Below are 23,065 nucleotides of genomic sequence, written 5' to 3' on the forward strand. Positions count from 1 at the left end.
CGGTACCCCGCGCCTCCCCTCTGGCCACCGCCTCCACCCGCCCCACCACCTTCACTGAGCCCTCGTCCGGAGACCCCTGAGCGGCCCTCGACCCTACCGGGTCCGCGACCCGTCCTCGGGCCTCGCCTCCACCCGCCGCCGGCCCCCAGCGCCGGTCCCGCTACTGCGCCCCGACACAGGCCTGCGACTCTCACCCGGCGCCGCCAGGCCCTGCGGCTCCAGCGAGACGTGGCCGCGCGAGGGCGGGGCGCGGAGGTCCGACGGTCCCCGGCGTGCAGAAACACGCCGAGCGCGCGGCTTCGGTTCCGGAAGAGAATGTCCTCCTCGGTTCCTCCTCCGACCGGGGCGGCATCAAGCCCACCCCGACAAGCCCGAGACGGACCTGAGAGTGACTTGCAGGTTTCGCGGCCTTTTACCTAGTAGAAACAACTCCCAGACTGACCCGAGAAACTACTGCAGGAACCCGAGCACTGGACTTCCGGCGGAAGTGGCGTGGCTCGGGACCACCGCCCCCGCCCCCGCCGCCCGGTTGGCGTCCGCGCCGCCTCGGGGCGTGGCCACCGCAGCATCCCCGCCCCCCGGCCGGGCGGGGCTAGGCTTTGGCCTTGAGGTTGTCGCGGGCGGTGGGGTCTGGAAGCGAAAGCCACGGTCAGCCTTCTCTAGGAACTGGCGTCCGAGCGAAGCTTGAGGTCGGATTGGCGCCGCTGCTTAGATATGTGACCTGGGGCTTTCATGACACTGGGGATTGAACTAGGGCCCCTGCTACAGAGCTACATCCTCAGCCCTATTGTATTAATTTACATGTGTGTGTGGGGAGGGGTTGGACCCAGATGCTTTCTACCTGGCAGTTACACCCCCTCTTGCCCCCCATCTTTTTTTCTTTCTCCCGCGGTACTAGGGATTGAACCTCCAAGGTTCATCCCAGTCCTTTTTTTTTTTTTTTAACTCTTTATTTTGAAACAAGGTAAGTAGTTGAGAACCTGCCATCCTCCTGCCTCAGGCTAACTAGGATTAAAAACAGCGCCACCACGCCCAGCTCCCCCAGCCCTTTTTATTTATTTTTTGAAGATTTAAAGAAGTTTATTAAAAAGATAGAAATACAGAAAATAGAAATACAGCCCCATGCCAAAATGGCATGGGGGGGGTGACTTGAATACACCCTATGTTTTGTTTTTGAAACAGTCTCACTAGATCGCTGAGGCTGGCCTTTAACCTGTGATCTACCTGTTTCATGCTCCCAAATACTAAGATTACAGGTGTGTACCCCATGCCTGGCTTATTTTGGCAATTTCTTATTTATTTTTGAAACAAGGTCTCACTAAATTGCTGAGGCTGGCCTAGAACTTGTAATCCTATCACAGTCTCCCAAAGTACTGGGGTTACAGGTGTGTGCCACCAGTCCCACCTTGATGGCAATTTCTTAAACATTTTACGTGAACTAGGCACTGTGAGACTGGGGGATTTAATGTTCAAGAAGGATGAAGTGGCCAGGCATGATGGAGCATGCTTGTAATCCCAGCATTTGGGAGGCTGAGACTGGAGGATCGCAGTGCAGACAGCCTCAGCTACTTAGTGAGACCCTGTTTCAAAATAAAGAATAAAAACTAGGCCAGGAGGTACAGCTCAGAGGTCAAATGCCCCGGGGTTTCATCACCAGACCCGCAAAAAAAAAAAAAAAGAGTAAAATGAGAAGGCAGCAAGTTCCTTACCAGCTTGGGCAATTTAGCAAGATCCTGACTCAAAATAAAATTTGAAAAATACTGAGGGTGGCCAGGCGTGGTAGTGCACGCTTGTAATCCCAGCATTTGGGAGGCTGAGACAGGAGGATCGTGGTTCGCGGAAAGCCTCAGGTATTTAGTGAGGCTCTCCGCAACTCAGTAAGACCCTGTTTCAAAATAAAGAATTTTTAAAAATTGGGCAGGGGGTGTAGCTCAGAGGTAAAATGCCTCTGGGTTCCATCCCCAGACCTGAAAAAAAAAAAAAAAACACCCTTCCTTGGTTGTCAGATCAAAGGCATAGGCATCACTAGGGTCCCAAACTCCAGACTGCCTCTATGGTTTGACTATGTCCTTAGGCTGGGAGCATCCTGCTGGATTCCTGTTCCTCTCATACTTAAAAAGGCAGGACATTCCAACCCAATTAACCTAGTTAATTAAGAGTATTTCAACCAGCCTTTTTAGTTGGCTTTGGTAGAGGTTTTGTCCCTGATTCCCTAGTCCTTTTTGTTTTAATCCAATTTTCTTGGTTGCATCAAGAATCCTAACAAAGGCTAGCCTAACCAGGCCTCCCTGAGGTCAACCTGGCCCCCTCAGACTTCCAAGGTCCTCTTTCCCTGGCTTAGAGCTTGGGCCCTTCAGATCAGGAAGGGCTCCTTTGTGATAGTATTGTAGGGAACACAGCTGAAATGGGCAGGGCTGGCCAAGCATGGGAGAGTTACCAGGCTAACAGGGTCCCCCTTGTAACAGGGTCCCCCTTGTTACACCAGAGAACACAGAAAGAGATGTGGCTTGCAGCGGAAACCTAGTTCTGGGTCTGTTCAAAGACTGAGCTCAAGAGCCACTTGGGAGCATATGGGTATCTATGGTGGCTGGTCAATCTCCCAGGTCCAGCCTGCACTGGAGCCTGAACACACACCTGGGAGTCAGCAGGGCTTCAAGACAAATGCAGACTGTTGGGTTTTTCTGTGGGGCGGGAGGGTCTGGAAGAGGAGGAAATGCAGAGAATCATAAAAGAACTGTATGAGCCCTACCAACTCCTCCTCCCCTGCTTTATGCACAGACAGCTCATAGCATACCCAGAAATGATCATTCTAGAATGAGGATCCCTTGTGTTGGAGCTGAATGTAAACTCTGTTCTGAACACCACACACTCACCAAAGTCTATTAGAGCCTCCTCAGCTTCAGTGTGACCAGGTGTCCAGTTTGTGTGTGTATGTTTGTGTTACTAGGGATTAAACCCAGGGGTACTCTACTTCTGAGCTACATTCCCAGCCCTTCTGATTTTTGTGGTACTGAGTATTAAACTCAGGGGCATTCTACCTCTGAACTACCCTCCAAGCCCTTTTTATATTTATTTTATTTATTGTTGTACTGGGGATTGAACCCAGGGCATTCTACTTCCAAGGTATACCCTACCCAACCACTTTAAATTTTGAAACAGGGTCCCACTAAGTTGCTGAGGCTGGCCTTGAACCTGTAATCCTCCTGACTCAACCTCCCAACTACTGGGATTACAGGCATGTGCTGCCACCAAGCCTGGCCTATTTCTTATTTTTTAAATTTTGAAACAGGGTCTTGCTAAAGTCCTGATGCTGGTCTCAGATTTGTGATCCTACTGGCTGAGTCTCCCAATTACTGTGATTACAAACATGCACTACCAGTACCACACCTAGATTTTTTTTTTTTTTGAAGGTCTAAGGATGGATCCCAGGGGCATTCGACCTCCGAGCTACACCCCCTGCCCTATTTTTATTCTTTATTTTTAAACAGGGTCTCCTTAAGTTATAGAGGGCCTCACTAAGTAGTTGAGGCTGTCCACGAACCTCGATCCTGTTTCAGCCTCCCAAATGCTGGGATTACAAGTGTGCGCCATCACGCCCAGCCCACACCCAGCTTTTATTTTTTATTTTAAAAAAAGATCTCATGCCAGGCATGGTGGTGCATGCTTGTAATCCCCGTGCTTGGGAAGCTGAGACAGGAGGATCGTGCAGGTTCCAAGCCAGCCGAGCTGACTTAAGAGACCCTGTTTCCAAATAAAAATATAAAAATAGGTCTGGGAGTGTAGCCCGGAGGTAGAAGGGCTTCCAGGAACCCCAGTACCATAAATAAATAAATAAATAAATAAATAAATAAATAAATAAATAAAAAGACCTCACTAACTTAACATGCACTGGCCTCAAACATGAAATCCTCTTCTCTCAACCTCCCAAGTGCCAGGTGTTCAATTTCCATAAAGAGGAAGCTCCCTCTTGAACAGCTCAAATGAGACCTGAGCAAAGGCACAGGCTCTACCTAACCCTAGGCATAAAAAGCTGTTTCAGGGGTGGGGTACAGCTCAGTGACAGAGCTTGCCTAGCATATACCAGGCCCTAGTTTCAATCCATAGCACCTCAAGAAAAAACAGAACTGTTTATCCTCTAGAGGGTCTACATTTTCATTCTTATCCTTTGCAGAAGGGGAGGAAAGAAGAATTGAGTGCTCGGTTCATATCTCTAGGGCACAGACATGTGGCATCCTTCCCGTCTAGAATGCAAACAGTGTCCATACTGGACGATCAGGCTGTGGCATCTCAGGGTTGAAAGAAAGAAAAGACACTATACTGTTTTCACTAGCGTTCAGACTTTGGGCCCAAGCCCACTCCGGAGGTGAGCTCACTCCAAGGGTCAATCAGGTGATGGAGTCACCAGATGGATCAGTAGGCCGTCAAGTAAATATGAGTCGTGAAGAGCCAGTCAATCTGAACAGAGTCTGTATCCATAATGCTTGAGAGCGCGTGGCAGCACCACACACAAACCCAAAAGAGGAGAGAAACAAACACAGCTTGTTTATTGGAGTAAAAAAAGAGAACTTTCTCCCACAAATACAGAGTGCTGCCTCTCAGTCTGTATCAAGAGCAAGACAATGGTTGAAAATTGTATTCCTGAGAAGAAGCAAAAAGTTAGCAGTTTGAAAACAAATACAACAGGTGACTTCAACAAAAGATAAAAAGTTTTTTTAAACAAAAAACAAAATTTCAAGTATTATTCCAGATGACATGGCAAACCTAACACAGGAAGAATGGGCTTGGGAAGCAAAACCCTTGCCCTTCTGCGTTGGGGTCTTAGTGGGGAGGGCCTGCGCAAGAGGGACTGAGGGCTGGCTCAACTCCCTCCACTGCAGGACCCACCAGCCCTGTGGTGGCGATGGCTGCACTCAACCACATGCTTTAGCAAGGAGCTGCTAACCTGATATCCAGGTTCAGGGTGAGCAGTCCTGCACATGATGATTTAAAAAAAAACAACAACAACAACATATGTTCATTCTTTCAAATATCAAACTATCCCCAATTTTAATCAATTTGTAAATTATAAATTATATTATCTGTGCTACAGTTTGTGATATTTAAATCTTATTAGAAGATAAGCACCAAACCTATTAAAATAAAAAATATATAAAAGGTGTGGTTTTCCTGACAGGGGAATATCCTGTACATCTGTAGGCTGTAAACTTATGCTCCCTTTCCTTAAACAGAATGCTTCTGATAAACTTTCCCCTTTCTCCCGTGCAACGTTTCCTGAAAAGATTTGTTTTAACTGCAGTTGTGGAAAAAGTACAGAAAGAGCAAACCTGTGCTATCACCGCCTCTAAGGGAGGGCAGCTATCTGCCAGTCAGAAGGCTTCACTGGCTGCTTACCACTGTGCTCATCAGGGGAATGACTGTAGATACAGGCTGCCAGGGAGTCTTACTTGGGCAAACCTGCACAAAAGAGAAAGCCACACCACAGAGACCCCATGTTGTTTGGGGGAACTGTAAAAATGCCCTAAAAATATTTGTATTCAGAACTTTCAAAATGCAGTGGCACCCAGCCTCCAATGCTCTGAAGTTGCCTGCATGTCCCCAGACACTCAGTTCTTGAACCTGGTCTGTTCACAGATGTGATTGAATTTCCTGTAGGGAGGAGACAGTCAAATCACAGAAAAGGTATTAGAAAAGTGTTCACATAAGATTTCAAAACTACAGTCTAGTACACCCATGTGAGAACTGTGCATTGTATTTGTTGGTGTGTCTACTCACAGCAGTATATTTTTACTAATATCAAAGAAATTAACCTCCAATGATAGCTTGCTTTTTCCCTTTTTAAATTTAAAGTAGAGGTAAATCTGGGCATTGTAGTGCACACCTGTAATCCAAATACTTGCTAGGCTGAAACAGGATAATCAAGTAGTGAGAGTCTCATCAACTTAGTGAGATCCTGTTTCAAAATAAATAGGTAAAGGTAGGTGTGGTGGCCCAAACTTGTAATTCCCAGCATTTGGGAGGCTCAGACAGGAGGATGATGGTTTGCGGCCAGCCTCAGTTACTTAGTGAGGCCCTTTGCAACTCAGTGAGACCCTGTTTCAAAATAAAGAATAAAAAATAGGGCTGGGTGTGGTGGTGTACAATTGTATTCCCAGCATTTGGGAGACTGAGACAGGAGGATTGCGGTTCACGGACAGCCTCAGCTACTTAGTGAGACCTGTGCAACTCAGTGAGACCCTGTTTCCAAATAAAGAATAAAAAATAGGGGCGGGAGTATAGCTCAGAGGTAGAATGCCACTGGGTTCCATACTCAGTACAACAACAACAACAACAAAAAAAAATAGAGCTGGGGGTGCGGCTCAGAAGTAGAGTGCCCCTGGATTGTATCCTCAGTACCACACACACAAAAAATAAAAGATAAATAAATAAATAAATAAATAAATAAATAAATAAATAAAACAAAGCTGTTGGTATAGCTCTGAAGTAGAATGCCCGTGGATTCAATCTCTAGCACCACAATAAATAAATATATACATACATAAATAAATGTGAGTGTGTGTAGGGGGGGGTACTGGAGATTGAACCCAGGGTTAGACTTCCACTGAGCTGTACTACAAGGACCTATTTTGTTTTATTTATTTTTATTTTATTTTATTTATTTATTTTTGTGGTACTGGGGTGGAACCCAGGGGATTTTCTACCTCCGGCTACACTCCCAGACCTATTTTATACTTTATTTGGAAACAGGGTCTCACTATATTGCTGAGAGCCTCACTCAGTAGCTGAGGCTGGCTTTGAACCTGTGTGATCCTCCTGACTCAGCCTCCCAAGCACTGGGATTACAAGTGTGTGCCACCACGCCCGGCTCCTATTTTACTTTATTTTGTGGTACTGGGGATGGAACCCAGGGGCATTCTACCTCTGAGCTACACTCCAAGCCCTATTCTCTTATTTTTTATTTTGAAACAAGGTCTCACTGAGTTGCAGAAGTCCTGACCAAATAGCTGAGGCTGTCCGCAAACCCCAAGTCTCCTGTCTCAGCCTCCCCAAATGTTGGTATTATAAGCATGTGCCACCACACATGTCTAATTTTTATTTATTTATTTATTTATTTATTTATTTATTTTATTTATTTATTGTGGTACCAGGGATGGAACCCAGAGGCATGCTATCCCCAAGCTACACCCCCAGCCCAAATTTTTATTCTTTATTTTGAAATAGGGTCTACCTAAGCTGCAGAGGGCCTTGCAAAGTAGCTGAGACTGTCCACAAACCATGATCCTTCTGTCTCAGCCTCCCAAATGCTGGGATTACAAGTGTGTGCCACCATGCCTGGCTTATGGTTTTTTTAATATTTATTTATTTACTTACTTATTTGCGGGTGTGGGGATGGAGCCCAAGGGGATTCGACCTCTGAGCTACACCCCCTGCCCTATTTTTTTTTTTTTTTTTTTTGTGGTACTGGGGTTCCTGGAAACCCTTCTACCTCCGGGCTACACTCCCAGACCTATTTTCACACTTTTTTATTTGGAAACAGGGTCTCTTAAGCCAGCTCAGCTGGCTTGGAACCTGCGCGATCCTCCTGTCTCCGCCTCCCAAGCGCGGGGATTACAAGCGTGCGCCACCACGCCCAGCCCCCTGCCCTATTTTTAATTCTAATTTTGAAACAAGGTCTCAGTAAGTTGCAGAGGGACTCACTAAGTAGCTGAGGCTGTCCACAAACCGCAATCCTCCAGTTTCAGCCTCCCAAATGCTGGGATTACAAGCGTGCACCATCATGCCCGGGTTATTTTTTATTTTGAAACCGAGCTTTACAAAGTTCCCACATGTTAGCCTTCAGTCTGTAATTTTCCTGTCTCTGCTTCCCAAGTACTGAGATTACAAGCATTTGCCAATAAAACAATAGGAGCTGAACCTATTCAGTATACCTCCAGTCTGCTGTGTCTCCTGGCAGGATGTAGACAGATATGGGCAGGTGATGGTGACACTACCCCTTTCTAAAACCATGGACAAGAGTGGGGACATCCACAGAGGAAGACAGATGTGCCTGTGTTACTCAAATCCTTACTTTCATCTAAAAAGGTAGGGTGACTACTGAATCTTTCTCATGACAAAATGGTCTCTTCCAAATGATGTTCATCCTCAACTACAATGCAAAATCACTCCTTGGAGGGCAATGTCTTCATCCAAGTCTTCATACTCTGCATACTGAGGACACTGGCTACATTAACTGTATAAAAATGCCTGTTTAGGATTATATATTGGACAAGGGATTGTTTAATAGTGACTGTTTAAGCCAGGCATGGTGGCTTGCTTGTAATCCCAGCATTTGGGAGGCTGAGACAAGAGGATCATGGTTTGTGATCAGCCTCAGCTACTTAGTGAGGCCCTTTGCAACTCAGTGAGACCCTGTTTCAAAATAAAGAATAAAAAATAGGGCTGGGGGGTGAAGCTTGGAGATAGAATGCCCCTGGGTTCCATCCTCAGTACCGAAAAAAAAAAATTAGTGATCATTTCACTTATTTGTTTAAAATGGAGTCAGAAGACTGAGACAGAATAATTGCAGGTTCAAGTATAGTCTTAGCAATTTATCAAGACATTAAGGAACCTAGAAAGACTCTGTTTTAAAAGAAAAAATTAAACTTGGGCATGGTGGCGCATGCTTTTAATCCTAGTACTTTGGAGGCTGAGACAGGAGGACCACAGGTTCACAGCCAATCTCAGCTGCTTATTTATTTTGAGACCCTTTTTCAAAATAAAGGATAAAAAATAGGGCTGGGGTATAGCTTGAAGGTAGAATGCCCCCTCAGTTCAATCCCCAGTATCACAAAAAAATAAAAATAATAAAAATAGCTGAAGTATAGCTCAGAGGTAAAATGCCCTCCCCACTAAATAAATAAATATCAAATGGAACTGGAATGATTATGCCTAAACTATAATGTCTGGGGCAACATGAATGCTGCTGTGAACATCCTTTCAGGAGCACCCTCGTGGGCCATGGTGGAGCATGCTTGTAATCCCAGCATTTCAGAGGCTGAGACCGGAGGATCATGGTTTGCGGACAGCCTTAGCTACTACTTAGTGAGGCCCTCTGCAAGTTAGTGAGACCCTGTTTCAAAATAAAAATACAAAACATGGCAGAAGGTGTAGCTCAGAGGTCAAATGCCCCTGGGTTCCATCCCCAGACACACACACACACACACACACACACACACACACACACACACACAAGAGCACACTGAAAGTGGGATATGGTGGTGCACCCCCATAATCCCAGTACTTGAGAGGCTGAGAAAGTAGGATTTCAAGTTCATAGCTAGCCTCAGCAATTTAGTGAGGCCCTCTGCAACTTATTGAGTCCCTATTTCCAAATAAAAAGTAATAGGCTGGGTGTAGTAGTGCATACTTGTAATCCCAGAGCTTGGGAGGCTGAGACAGGAGGATTGCACAGGTTCGAAGCCAGCCTCAGCTACTTAGTGAGGCTCTCAGCAACATAGTGAGACCCTGTTTCCAAATAAAGTATGAAATAGGTCTAGGAGTGGAAAAAGTCCCTGGGTTCTACCCCCAGTACCACACATACAAATAAATAAATAAATAAATAAATAATAAAAAATAAAATAAAATAGGGCTGGGGGCATAGCTCAGGGGTAGAGTACCTCTGGGTTTTTGTGGTACTAGGGACTAGCACCAAACAAATAAATACACACACATACCACCACCGCCACCACCACCGTGGGGATGACCAAGATATAGCAATCTAGCAATCCCAAAAGCCTACTCATATAGGAAAGTAAAACCCAACAGTATGGGAGGGACCTGTGGCTTACAAAAGACATTCTCAGGACCACAGCCACTGACTAGAAAGTGTACCTCAAGTGTCTGGTTTGTGCTGGAAGCTGTCAGATAAGTGAAAAAATGACTCCAGAAAGAAGACACAGAGGTGGCAGAAGATCAATATAAGCACATCAACATTTCAGGAAATGTAACAAAAGAGGGGCAGAATTTCTACAGGAAGATGCTATTTTACATGCTGTGTGACTTTATAGAAGTATAATGAATATATATATATATACACACACACATACATACATTTTTTGTGGGGGGGTACTGGGGATTGAACCCAGGGGCTTTCTACCCTCAGGATACATGCTCAGACCTATTTTATTTATTTATGCATGCATGCATGCAGTACTGGGGATGGAACCCAGGGGCATTCTACCTCTGAGCGACACCACCAGCTCTATTTCTTTTTATTCTTTTTTTTTTTTTTTTTTTTTTTTTGTGCGTCTGGGGATGAAACCCAGGCGCATTTGAACTCCAAGCTACACCCCCTGCCCTATTTTTTATTCTTTATTTTGAAACCAGGTCTCACTGAGTTGCAGAGGGCATCACTAAGTAGCTGAGGCTATCTGAGAACCTCAATACTCCGGTCTCAGCCTCCCGAATGCTGGGATTACAAGCGTGTACCTCCATGCCCAGCTTATTCTTTATTTTGAAACAAGGTCTCACTGAATTGCAAAGGGCCTCACTAAGTAGCTGAGGCTGTCCTTGAACCTGCACAATCCTCCTGTCTCAGCCTCCCAAATGCTGGGATTATAAGCATACACTACCAAGCCTGGCTTCTATTTTATATTTTATTTGGAAACAGGGTCTCATTAAGTTGCTTAGAGCCTCACTAAGTAGCTGAAGCTGGCTTCGAACCTGTGCAATCCCCCTTTCTCAGCCTCCCAAGGGCTGGGATTACAAGCATGCGCCACCATGCCCAGCTATATACTTTTTTTTTTAGAGGGGATGTTGTTGCTGGGGATGGAATCCATGAGCCCCACATATGCAAAGTACAGGCCCTGACACTAAGCTATATGCCAGTCCTACAAATGAGTGTGTATGTGTCTGTGTGTGTGTGAGTGGGTGTGTGTTTGTGTGTGTCTGTGTAAATAAAAAAGACACATAATGAGGATTTCAATGATGAGGATTCTACCCAGGGTTACTATACCACTGAACCGCATCCCAGACATTTTTATTTTGGGACAGGGTTTCAGTAATTTACCCAGGCTAGCCTGGAACCTACCATCCTCCTATATCAGCCTACCAAGTACTGGAATTACTGGCATGTGCCACTGTGCCCGACTCCTTTTTATTCTACTTTGAGACCAGGTTTTGCTAAGTCTCCAAGGCTGGTCTCAAAATTCCAATCCTTCTGCATCCCAGGTAGATGGTATTATGAATGTGCGCCACCATACCTGACCAAACGTAGTGTGTGTGTGTGTGTGTGTGTGTGTGTGTGTGTGTGTGACCCAAGGTACCACCAAAAAAAAAAAAAAAAAAATATATATATATATATATATATATATATATATAGTGTGTGTGTGTGTGTGTGTGTGTGTGTGTGTGTGTGTGTGTGTGTGTGGAGGGGGGTACTGGGGTTCCTGGAAGCCCTTCTACCTCCGGGCTACACTCCCAGACCTATTTTATACTTTTTTTTTATTTTTGGAAACAGGGTCTCTTAAGCCAGCGCGGCTGGCTTCGAACCTGCGCGATCCTCCTGTCTCTGCCTCCCAAGTGCGGGGATTACAAACGTGCAACACTATGCCAGGCTTAAACGTAGTATAAAGCCAGCCAACTACTGCGGCCACTTCCCTCCCTACGCCTACTGCAAGGTCTGAGCAATGCTCCATTTCACTCACATCGCATGGTGGGCTTTCACCTGAGTGCGACAGTTACGACCCCAGTAGCAATCAGGTCGGGATGCTACAGCCACTAGAAAAGAAGAAAGTGCATATCTATGTTAGAGGCATGACATACACTCTCAGCTACATGCATTTAATTAAGGACATGATGAATACTCCTGAATGCAAAGCACTGTCTGGATGGTTACAGGCACTGTCCTTGGATTAAACCAGGATTTCAAGAAAGAAAAATAAACCTAACTGGAAACTAAATCTAGAAAACGAAATAACTCCAACAGTCTGCCTGATGTTTTTACATGTCTTTGCTTTAAAAGCCCACAGTCTTGACTTACAGCAGCAAACATAGCCAGTCCCCGAGACAAGCACTGTGTTCTCCTTGGCTGCTGTGGGTTGCTGTGGACTACTGCTATGGACACAGCACAAAACCCAACCTGAGTAACTGTTAGGAGGTGGAGAAGCCAGTCCTGACAGGACTGGAGTTTGTGGAGTTCCTCACCTGGCAACTCGGAAGCAGGAATGTTCTGCCGGTACTGATAGGTCAGTTCTCGGAAGCTGCGCAGGCCACAGCAATAACACAGCACTGTGTTTCCAGTGATTCTATAATCTGAAGGGAACACAGCCTCAGGGACATAGCCAGTTGCCAGGCAATGTCACCTTCCCACCACCAGAACAGATGCAGCACTTCCACCTACTGGGACGCTAACACACTGACCCCGAATGAAGTGAAGGTGACAGGCTAGACATTGGAAAAGAAGAGCAATACCAATCCAGACACCAGTTTACTTTCTTTTTGCAGCGTGGGGGATTTAACCTAGGGCCTTCTGCATGCTGAGCAAAGACTCTACCATGAAGCTACATTTCCAGTACCCTATTTCTTTTTTCTCAGCAAAATAATTCCACATAGATAAAAATTTAAATATTAAAAAATCTAACTGCGGGTAGTGGTATATACCTATAATCCCAGCTACTTGAAAGACTAAAGCAAGATGATTGCAAGTTTAAGGCAACACTGGGCCACTGAGCAGGACTTTGTTTCAAAATAAAAATACAAGCCGGGCGTGGTGGCACACGCTTGTAATCCCAGTACTTGGGAGGCTGGGACAGGAGGATCGCACAGGTTCAAAGCCAGCCTCAGCTACTTAGTGAGGCTCTCAGCAACTTAGTGAGACCCTGTTTCCAAATAAAGCATAAAATAGGTCTGAGAATGTAGCCTGGGGGTAGAAAGCCCCTGGGTTACATCCCAGTACCGTAAAAAATAAAGTAAAATAAAATAAAATAATACAAAAGGATTGGGGATGGAGCTCAGAGGTAGAGTGCTTGCCTAGCAGTGTGAGGTCCTAAGTTCAATTCCTAGTACTGGCCGGGCGTGGTGGCGCACGCTTGTAATCCCTGCGCTTGGGAGGCTAAGAAAGGAGAATTGTGCAGGTTCGAAGCCAGCCTCAGCTGGCTTAAGAGGACCTGTCTCCAAATAACATATAAAATAGGTCAGGGAGTGTAGCCCAGAGGTAGAGGGGCCCCTGGGTTCCATCCCCAGTATCACCAAACAAACAAACAATTTCTAATACTGCAAAGAATAATAATAATAATTATTATTATTTTTAATGAGGAGGATGATACAGAAAAGCATTAAGAAGAAAATAAGAATGAAAATTATATTCCTTTACACTTGTGTGTGTGTGTGTGTGTGTGTGTGTGTGTGTGGTACTTCAGACTGAACTCAACACTGAGCTACAACTCTTATTATTATTATTATTATTTTCGGTACTGGGATGGAACCCAGGGGCATTCTTCCTCCACGCTACACACCCAGACCTATTTTTTATTCTTTATTTTGAAACTGGGTCTATCTGAGTTGTGGAGGGCCTCACTAAGTAGTTAAGGCTGTCCTCGAACTGCAATCCTTCTATCTCAGCCTCCCAAATGTTGGGATTAGAAGCGTGTGCCACCATGCCCGGCATCCTTTTTATTTTTATTTTCTTAATTTTCTGTGTGTGTTTGTGTATGGTAATAAGGAATGATGCCAGAAACATTTTTCTTTTTTGTTTTACCCAAGCCTCAGTCTTTTTAATTTATTTTTTTATTTTTCGAGGTACTGGGAATTGAACCCAGGGGCATTCTACCTCTGAGCTACCACCACAGCCCTATTTTTTACTCTTTATTTTGAAACAGGGTCTTTCTAAGTTGTGGAGGGCCACACTAAGAAGCTGAGGCTAGCTGCGAACCTGCGATTCTCCTGTCTCAGCCTCCCAAGTACTGGGATTACAAGCATGCGTGACCATGCATTTTTTTTTTATTTTGAAACAGAGTCTCACTAAGTTGATGAGAGTCTCACTACTTGCTGAGGCTGTTCTCTAACCTGTAATCTTCCTGTCTCAGCTTCACAACTGGAATTATATTCATAAGCCTCTATGCCCAGCTTATTTATTTATTTATTTATTTATTTATTTATTTATTTATTTAGCAGTACTGGGGATGGAACATGGGGGGATTCTACCTCTAAGTTATATCCTAGCTCTATATTTATTTCCTTCCTCCCTCCCTCTCCTCCTCCTCCTCCTCCTCCTCCTCCTCCTTCTCCCCAGGCTACATTCCCAGACCTATTTTTATATTTTTATTTGGAAACAGGGTCGCTTAAGCCAGCGAGGCTGGCTTTGAACCTGATATATTCTCCTGTCTTCCGCCTTCCAAGCGGGGGTGTGGGGGGGGATTATAAGTGTGTGCCACCACACCAGGCTTTTAGGCTTTTATTCTTTATTTTGAAACAGGTCTCATTGAGTTGCAAAGGGCCTCACTAAGTAGCTGAGGCTGTTTGCAAACTGAGATCCTCCTGTCTCAACTTCCCATATGCTGGGATTGCAAGCATGCACCACCATGCCCAGTTTATATTTATTTCTTGAAACAGGGTTTCACTAAATTGATGAGAGTCTTATTACTTGCTGAGGCTGTCCTTGAACCTGCAATCCTGCTGTCTCAGCCTTCCAAGTAGTGGGATGATAAGTGTGTGCCACTACGCCTGGATGTGCCTGTATTTTGAGGGTGACCTATACCATGAGGTTAGGTATGTAAGTTTCTTATTGTGGCATCATGTCAGTAGCACTCAAAAAGTTTTGGATTTTGGCCGGGCATGGTAGCACACGCTTGTAATCCCTGTGCTTGGGAGGTGGAGACAGGAGGATCGCGCAGGTTCAACGCCAGCTTTTGCTGGCTTAAGAGACCCTGTTTCCAAATAAAAATATAAAAAATAGGCATCTGGGAGTGTAGCCCGGAGATAGAAGGGTTTCCAGGAACCCCAGTACAACAACAACAACAAAAAGTTTGGATTTTGGACCATTTCAGGTTAGGGATGTTGAACCTGCATGCCATACAAACCAAATGGCATATAGGAAAAGATCTGTAAACTTGAATACCTACAATTTTTTTTTCTTTTTCTTTTTCTTTTTCTTTTTTTTTTTTTGCGGGTCTGGGAGTGGAACCCAGGGGCATTCGACCTCTGAGCTACACTCCCTGCCCTATTTTTTATTCTTTATTTTGAAACCAGGTCTCACTGAGTTGCAGAAGGCCTCACTGAGTAGCTGAGGCTATCTGCGAACTGTGATCCTCTGGTCTCAGCCTCCCGAATGCTGGGATTACAAGCGTGCGCCACCACGCCTGGCTTCTTGACTACCTACAATTTAAACATGAAAATGGAAATATATACAAAAAACAAACACCATCCTACTGGTATGGTGGCAATATATTTACAATACAAATAAGAATATATTTGATTAAAAAGATATCATGGAAATCCATATCAAAACAAACTCCCAAAAAGATTAACATAAATATAGGACAAGATCACTGGTAAGCAAATGCCATATATATGCAAAAAAATCTTTGGTTAATAATCAAACATGATAGCTGGGTGTGCCTGTAATCCCAATACTTGGGAGGCTGAGACAAGAGGATTGAAAGTTCAGGTACAGCCTCAGTAACGTATCGAGAATTCTCAGCAAACTAGTGAAATCGTGTTGCAAAACAAAAATAAAAAAGGTATAGGGGCGTAGATTGGAGGTAGAATCCTCTTGAGGTCAATTAGCAGTACCACATACACACTCACAAAAAAAAGCAGGGCAAATAAAACAATGATACATCACGGTAAGCCTCTCTCATCTTCACAAGATTTAAAGGCAAATGCAGAACTGCAGGCACAGGGGACACTCGCAGTCATGCTTCGAGGCAGTAGTGGGCTTGAAAAAGGAAACTTTATTCTCAAGACAGAATCTCAACTGTGTATCTGAGTGTCCAGGGGATCCCATTATTTAGCTGGGCGTGGTGGTACATGCCAGTAATCCCAATACTTAGGAGGCTGAGACAGAAGGGTCATGGTTTGAATTCCAGCCTCAGCAATTTAGTAAAACCCTGTTTCAAAAAATAAAAAATAGAGCTGGGTGTGGTGGTACACACTTGTAATCCCTGTGCTTGGGAGGCTGAGGCAGGAGGATCACAAAAGTTCGAAGCTAGCCTCAGCTACTTAAGTGAGGCTCTCTGCAACTTAGTGAGACCATTTCCAAATAAAATATAAAATAGGTCTGGGAGTATAGCTCGGAGGTAGAAAGCCTCTGGGTTCCACCCTCAGTGCCACCAAAAAAATAAAAATAAAAATAAATAAATAAATAAATAAAAAATAACATGGCGAAGCCAGGTGTGTTGGCACATGCTTGTAATCCCAGTACTTGGGAAGCTGAGCTAGGAGGATCACGAGTTTGCAGCCAGCCTCAGCTACTCAGTGAGGCCCTCCACAACTTAATGAGACTCTGTTTCAAAGTAAAGAATAAAACCAGGCATGATAGCACATGTTTGCAATCCCAGCATTTGGGAGGCTGAGACCGGAGAATGGGGGTTCACGGACAACCTCAGCTACTTAGTGAGGCCCTCTGCAATTTAGTGAGACTGTTTCAAAATAAAGAATAAAAAACAGGGCAGAGGGTATAGCTCAGAGGTATAATGCCCCTGGGTTCCATTCCCAGACCTGCAAATAAATAAATAAATAACAGGGCTGGGAGTGTTGCTCGAAGGTAGAATGCCCCTGGGTTCCATCCTCAGTACAAAAATTATAAAATAAAAAATAATAGTAAAAAAATAAAATAAAGAATAAAAAGTAGGGCTGGGAGTATAGTGCAGAGGTAGAATGCCCTGGGTTCAATCCTCAGTACTGTAAAGCAAAGCAAAACAAAAAGATGGGAAGGAGGGTATGGTGGCACACTTTTTTGATCCTAGTACTTGGGAGGCTGAGACTGTAGGATCACAGGTTTGAGGCCAGCCTCAGCTACTTAGTAAGGACCGCCACAACTTAGTGAGACCCTGTTTCAAAAAAAAGAATAAAAAATAGAGCTGGGGGTATAGCTCAGAGGTAGAATGCTCTTGGGGTCAATTCCTAGTTATCATGCCAGAAAAAAAAAAAGGTCAGGCCTGATGGCCTATGACTGTATTCCCATTGTGTGTGTGCACGTGCATGCCCCATGTACATGGTACTAGGGATTGAACCCAGAGTCATTCTATCTCTGAGCTAAACCCCAGACCTTTTTTCTTATTTTTATGTTTTGGATTATGGTCTTCCTAGGTTGCTGAGAGTCTCGTTAAGTTGCTGAGGTTGGTCTGGAACCTGTAAGCCTTCTGTCTCAACCTTCCAAGTACTGGGATTATAGGTGTGCTCCACCACACCCAATTTAATGACTCAAAAGTATGAGGTCTTTCCACTTTCTCTGCCATGGTGGTTAGAGATCAAAGTCATAAGTGTAGAAAAAAGGACAGGTAATACTACCCCAATGTGGCCTACCAGGTTTCCACCAGTTTGGAGGAAGCAAAGGTATTCTTAGAAACTCAAGTCCAGCTGAGCATGCATGTTGGCACACACTTGTAATCCCAGTACTTGGGAGGCTGAGAAAGAAGGATCTCAGGTTCGTGGCCAGCCTCAGGTACTTAGGCCCTCCACAACTTAGTGAGACGCTGTTTCAAAATAAAGACTAAGAGCCGGGCGTAGTGGCGCATGCTTGTAATCCCAGCATTCAGGAGGCTGACACCGGAGGATTGAGGTTTGTGGACAGCCTCAGCTACTTAGTGAGGCCCTCTGCAGGGGCTGTATCTCAGAGGTCAAATGCCCCTGGGTTCCATCCCCAGACCCAAGGAAAAAAAAAAAAGGAAAAATAAAAGAATAAAAATAGGGCTGAGGGTGTGGCTTGGAAGGTAGATCCCCTCAAGTTCAATCCCTAGTATAGTGCCACACACAGACACAAAATCCCTCAAGTCCATTCTGCAGAGGCAAGCAAAACAAACAAACAAACAAAAAACCCCCAAGCAAACAAAAAAACTTACCAGACAGTAAAAATACTCCTCGCTGAAGAGCCACAAGGCTCTCTGTCAACATGTTTTTCCACGTCAGACCCCTAGTTGCCAGGTAATTCTGCAATGAGGAAAAAAGGCAATAAGAAGACATACTAGTTTAGAGGGAGGAACACTTAAATGACAAGAGAGGAAAGACTTCATAAAACCGGGACAAAGGCTAAAGCTGAAGCACAACCTACCACCAGCAGCATGTGCACAGACCCATGGTGTTAACATGCTCCCACATGGCTCAGGAGTTGCGCTGAGCCTCAAGGAGGGATAATCTTTGAAACTTGAGTGTAAAAGTCACCAAATCACCTTGAAAATTCTGCAAAGGAATGCATAGCACAGGCGTAGAGGGGACACCAAACCTTATCACTGTCCTGTGATAGGAGAGACTGAGGACCTGACATCTGTTTCCTGCCCTCCAAAAACATGTAACTGCTGGCTTCTTTTATAAAAGTCTACAAAAAAGTGCTCCCAGCCAGGCATGGTGGCACACATTTGTAATCCCAGCATTTGGGAGGCTGAGACAGGAGGATCGTGGTTCACAGACAGCCTCAGCTACTTAATGAGGCCCTTTGCAACTCAGTGAGGCCCTGTTTCAAAATAAATAATAAAAAATAGGTCTGGGAGTATAGCTTGGAGGTAGAATGCCCCTCCAGCTTGGACAATGGAGGTAGAATGCCCCTGGGTTCCATCCCCAGTACAGAAAATTTAAAAAAAGTGCTCCCATGGACAATAAAAGCAGGGTGTAGTGCTGCTGAGTTCAGTATGTCTGTCGGTTTATTCATGGTAAATAGAAGGTCCCCCACAGTTATGTGCTGTCCACACAAGAAGCAAGGTTCTGAGCATGAAGCAGACAGAGTGGACATCAAGCATATCATAATTCTAACAAGCCACACATGGTGACACATGCTTATAATCCCAGTACATGGAGGCTGAGACAGTAGGACCCCAATTTAGTGAGGTTCTCAGCAACTTATCAGACCCTGTTTCCAAGTAAGAAATAAAATAGGGCTGGGAGTATAGAATGCCTCTGGGTTCAATCATCAGTACTATAAAAGAAAAAAAAAATTAAAAGCTGAGCTAGCCTCTTCAGACATGGGGTGGGGGAAGTGGTCAGAAAAAGAGGAAGAGAGAAGGGCCAGCATGTCTGAGAAACCCTTTTCATGATGAACTGTGGGAATGGATTCCTATAGATTTGTGGCATAATGGGCAAAATATGAGGGAAAAGAGCTATGGAATGCAGAAAAAAGCTATATATCAATGGAATGCAGAAAACTAATGGGCTATACTAGTCAGAAGATTTAAAAGACCCAAGAAAGTAAAAAGCTACAGGGAGGCCTCTCAGCTCCCACCCAACCCAGGGTTAATGTGAGAGGCACCTTCAGAATGTCTGACTCATAGCTGTTGTTGTTCAGCACTCCATCCAGACACTTGTCCCCCAGGTTGAGCTCTGCCAGAGGAAGGGAAAAAATGTTATCTGTATTACAGAGATAATACTACATCAATGTATTCTTTGCCTGGCAAGATAATCACATTTCTTTTTGTTACAGATTTTATTTTATTTTATTTGTGGTACTGGAGGTGGAACCCAGAGGCTTTCTATCTCCAGGCTATACTCCCAGACCCATTTTATATTTTATTTGGAAACAGGGTCTCACTAAGTTGCTGAGAGCCTCACTAAGTAGCTGAGGCTGGCTTCGAACTTGCGCAATCCTCCTGTCTCAGCCTCCCAAGCGCGGGGATTACAAGCGTGTGCTACCACGCCCGGCTTTGTTACAGATTTTAGAAAGAATAAAAAGTTTTACAATAAAACTCAATTTTAAAGGAAGCTGGGATCTCCTCTTATTGTTCTGTCATTGCTTGATTTTGAGCCAACAATCATTCAATACTTCCAAACTAGCAAACCTCCAAAGTCCCAGAGGCAAAGGCAGGTAAATATATGGTGAGTGACAGTGGCCTCCTCCTTGCTCTACACACAGCAGGCCAGAGACACCACCATCATCTGTCCTCAAGTCCAACAAGAGAACACACAAACGTCAAAGCAACTCAGGGCTGAAGAGCCGATATTACCACAGAACGGGGCCAGGCAGCCGAAGCAGCCGGTCCGGGTACAGCCCCAGTAGAGGTGGCAGAAGGGCTGCAAGCAAACTGCACCTGTGGACAGAGGACAGTTGGTCAGTCAGGCTCCAGGTGCTGCCACCAGTCTTGGGCATGCTGACTTTCATCAAAAGATTCTGGTCCAACTCTTTCTGAAATATGGTTTGTGAGGAGTTCCCACAGAACTGGAGCATGGGGTGGCACCCCATTCACATCTAACATCTAAGGTAACGGAATTGGGTGATGAAAGCCATGACTTTAAGGAAAGCCAGGCCCATGCATCACTTCTGTCCCATCATCCAAAGACAGCTCAAAAGGATTCCTTTGGCTCTGAATAAGTACTGTACTGGCCACAACTGTACACTGATATTTATGCATTTTTTTCTATCTAACAGAGGTATTTTTTCACATTGTTACCTTGCCTGCCTTTGAGGACATTAAATGTTTTTCCTATCTCTGAGCTGTACCCTCAGTTCTTGTTTTAACTTTTGGAATAGGGTCTCACTAAGTTGCTGAGGCTGGCCTCAAGACCACCATCATCCTGTCTCAGACTCCCGAGTAATGGGACTACAGGCATGAGCCACAAGGCTGAGTTTTTTTTGTTTGTTTTGCAGTACTGGGGATGGAACCCAAGGGCATTCTACATACACCAGCCCTATGTTTTATTCTTTATTTTGAAACAAGGTCTCACAAAGTTGTGGAGGGCCTCACTTAGCTGATTCTGTCTGCAAACCAAGATCTTCCTGTCTCCGCCTCCCAAATGCTGGGATTGCAAGTGTGCACCACCATACCCGGCTGAGACCCTGCTTCAAAAAATAAAAAATAAAGCCGGGTGTGGTGGTGAATGCTTGTAATCCCAGCATTCGGGAGGCTGAGACCAGAAGATTGCAGTTCGTGGACAGCCTCAACTACTTAGTGGGGCCCTCTGCAACTTAGTGAGACCCAGTTTCAAAATAAGGAATAAAAAATAGGGCAGGGGGTGTAGCTCGGAGGTCGAATGCCCCTGGATTCCATCCCCAGACTTGCAAAAAATAAAATAAAATAAAATAAAATAAAATAAAATAAAATAAAATAAAAAATAGGGCTGGGGATGTCACGCAGAGGTAGAAAGACCCTGGCTTCTGTCCCCAGTACTGAAAAAAAAAAAAAAAAGAAAAAGAAAGTAGAGTCAAACGTAAAGATTACTGTGGAGAGCCAGGCATGGTGGCACATGCTTGTAATCCCAGCATTTGTGAGGCTGAGACAGAAAGATCATGGTTTGCAGACAGCCTCAGCTACTTAGTGAGGCCCTTTGCAACTCAGTGAGACACTGTTTCAAAATAAAGACTAAATCTAGGTGTGGTGGTGCACTCTTATAATCCCAGCATTTGGGAGGCACAGAACTAGAGGATCAGGGTTCTAGGATAGCCTCTACTTAGTGAGGCCCTCTGCAACTCAGTGAGACCTGCTTCAAAATAATAAAAAATAGGGCTGGGGGTATAGACTGGAGGTAAATGCCCCTGGGTTCGATCCCTGGTACCACAAAAATAAATAAATAAATAAATTAATTAATTAATTAAATAAAAAGTGCTGAGATGTGGCTAAGTGGTAGAATACTTGCGTAGACTCTATGATCCTTTGGGATTAATCCCTAGAAGTGCAAAAAGTAAATACGCAAAAGGCACTGAATCCTTGCTTCCCACAATGCACAGTCAGCATATTTGAAATACCCCCTGTAGTAGTAAGTGTCTCAGGAGGCCCAGCTTACTCACACTGCTGAGGGGCGATGCGGGGGTCCTGCTCACGCTCTGCTCTGCGGTCGGGCATGGGCTGGAAGCAGCAGGTGCAGATGGCATGGCTTCCTTGCAGAGGGCACACGTAATCCTGGACTGCTAAAGCACATGTATGGCACGTTCAGGCCACAGTGTTTTCGACACTGGGCAGAAAGACCACAGATAAAAGGTTAACATTTAGAAAGGCAGCTAGGAGAGTACACAGGAGAGCCAAGCCTGAGAGAGGGAGAATCCAGACTGGTTCCTAAACAGCCAAAGGATAAGCTGCTACTTAGCCTAAGGGAGTTCAAGTCGACTGAAAAATAACCAAAACTGTGAGCCTGAGGGTATACCTCAGTGGTAGAACACTTGCTTACCATTGCAAGACCCTGGATTCCACCCTCAGCACTGCAAAAAAAATAAAAAGAACCAAAAATTTGTCTTTTAGTTCAGTAGTTGTTAAAATATTTCAAAAATGAGTAAAAGGTTTTATACTTTTTCTATAAAGAAAAGGACAAGCCATAAGACATCTATGCATAGAACAATAAAACAAATTATATATTTAATTTCTGCTAGGGCAAGAGAATAGCTATAGCCTTCAAATAAACAAATGAAGCCGGGTGTGGTAGTACACACTTGTAATCCCAGCATTCGGTAGGCTGAGACCAGGGGATAGCGGTTTGCGGACAGCCTCAGCTACTTAGTGAGGCCCTCCACAACTTAGTGAGACCCTGCTTCAAAATAAAGAATTAAAAAAAAAATAGGGCAGGAGGTCTAGTAGCTCGGAGGTCGAATGCCCCTGGATTCCATTCTGAGACCCCCACACAAAAAAACCCACAAACAAACAAGCAAAAAATGATAAACATGCTGGGTGACTGGTTTGGCATGGGGAACTCTATGCACATGGGAATGCTCCCTGGACATTCATCATGCACACAGGAAAGACCCCGGGGTGAGCCAGGCGTAGTGGCGCACACTTTGTAATCCCAGCATTCGGGAGGCTGAGACGGGAGGATGGCAGTTCGCAGACAGCCTCAGCTACTTAGTGAGGCCCTCTGCAACTCAGTGAGACCCAGTTTCAAAATAAAAAATAAAAAAATAGGGCAGGAGGTGTAGCTTGGAGGTCAAATGCCCCTGGGTTCCATCCCCAGACCAGAAGAAAAA

At 44.8% G+C, this 23,065-nt stretch overlaps 1 protein-coding gene across 2 annotated transcripts in view; it reads right to left on the reverse strand.

The window, feature by feature from the left end:
• Window positions 1–5,603: 5,603 nt before the first annotated feature.
• The window catches only part of CHFR (checkpoint with forkhead and ring finger domains), a gene marked incomplete at both ends in the record, with an annotated part of 37,966 nt that continues 20,504 nt past the window's right edge, over window positions 5,604–23,065 (reverse strand). The window contains 7 exons of one of the 2 annotated variants that reach the window (XM_080717305.1): window positions 5,604–5,646; window positions 11,682–11,754; window positions 12,181–12,288; window positions 18,036–18,123; window positions 19,433–19,503; window positions 20,124–20,207; window positions 21,902–22,018. In XM_080717305.1, the coding sequence (XP_080573431.1) occupies window positions 5,604–5,646; window positions 11,682–11,754; window positions 12,181–12,288; window positions 18,036–18,123; window positions 19,433–19,503; window positions 20,124–20,207; window positions 21,902–22,018 (584 nt within the window). Of the gene's footprint in view, window positions 5,647–11,681; window positions 11,755–12,180; window positions 12,289–18,035; window positions 18,124–19,432; window positions 19,504–20,123; window positions 20,208–21,901; window positions 22,022–23,065 lie in introns of both variants that reach the window. The other variant, XM_080717304.1, reaches the window with a different exon arrangement.

The sequence above is a fragment of the Muscardinus avellanarius genome (assembly GCF_963383645.1).
Source record: "Muscardinus avellanarius genome assembly, chromosome: 21".
Taxonomy (NCBI): domain Eukaryota; kingdom Metazoa; phylum Chordata; class Mammalia; order Rodentia; family Gliridae; genus Muscardinus; species Muscardinus avellanarius.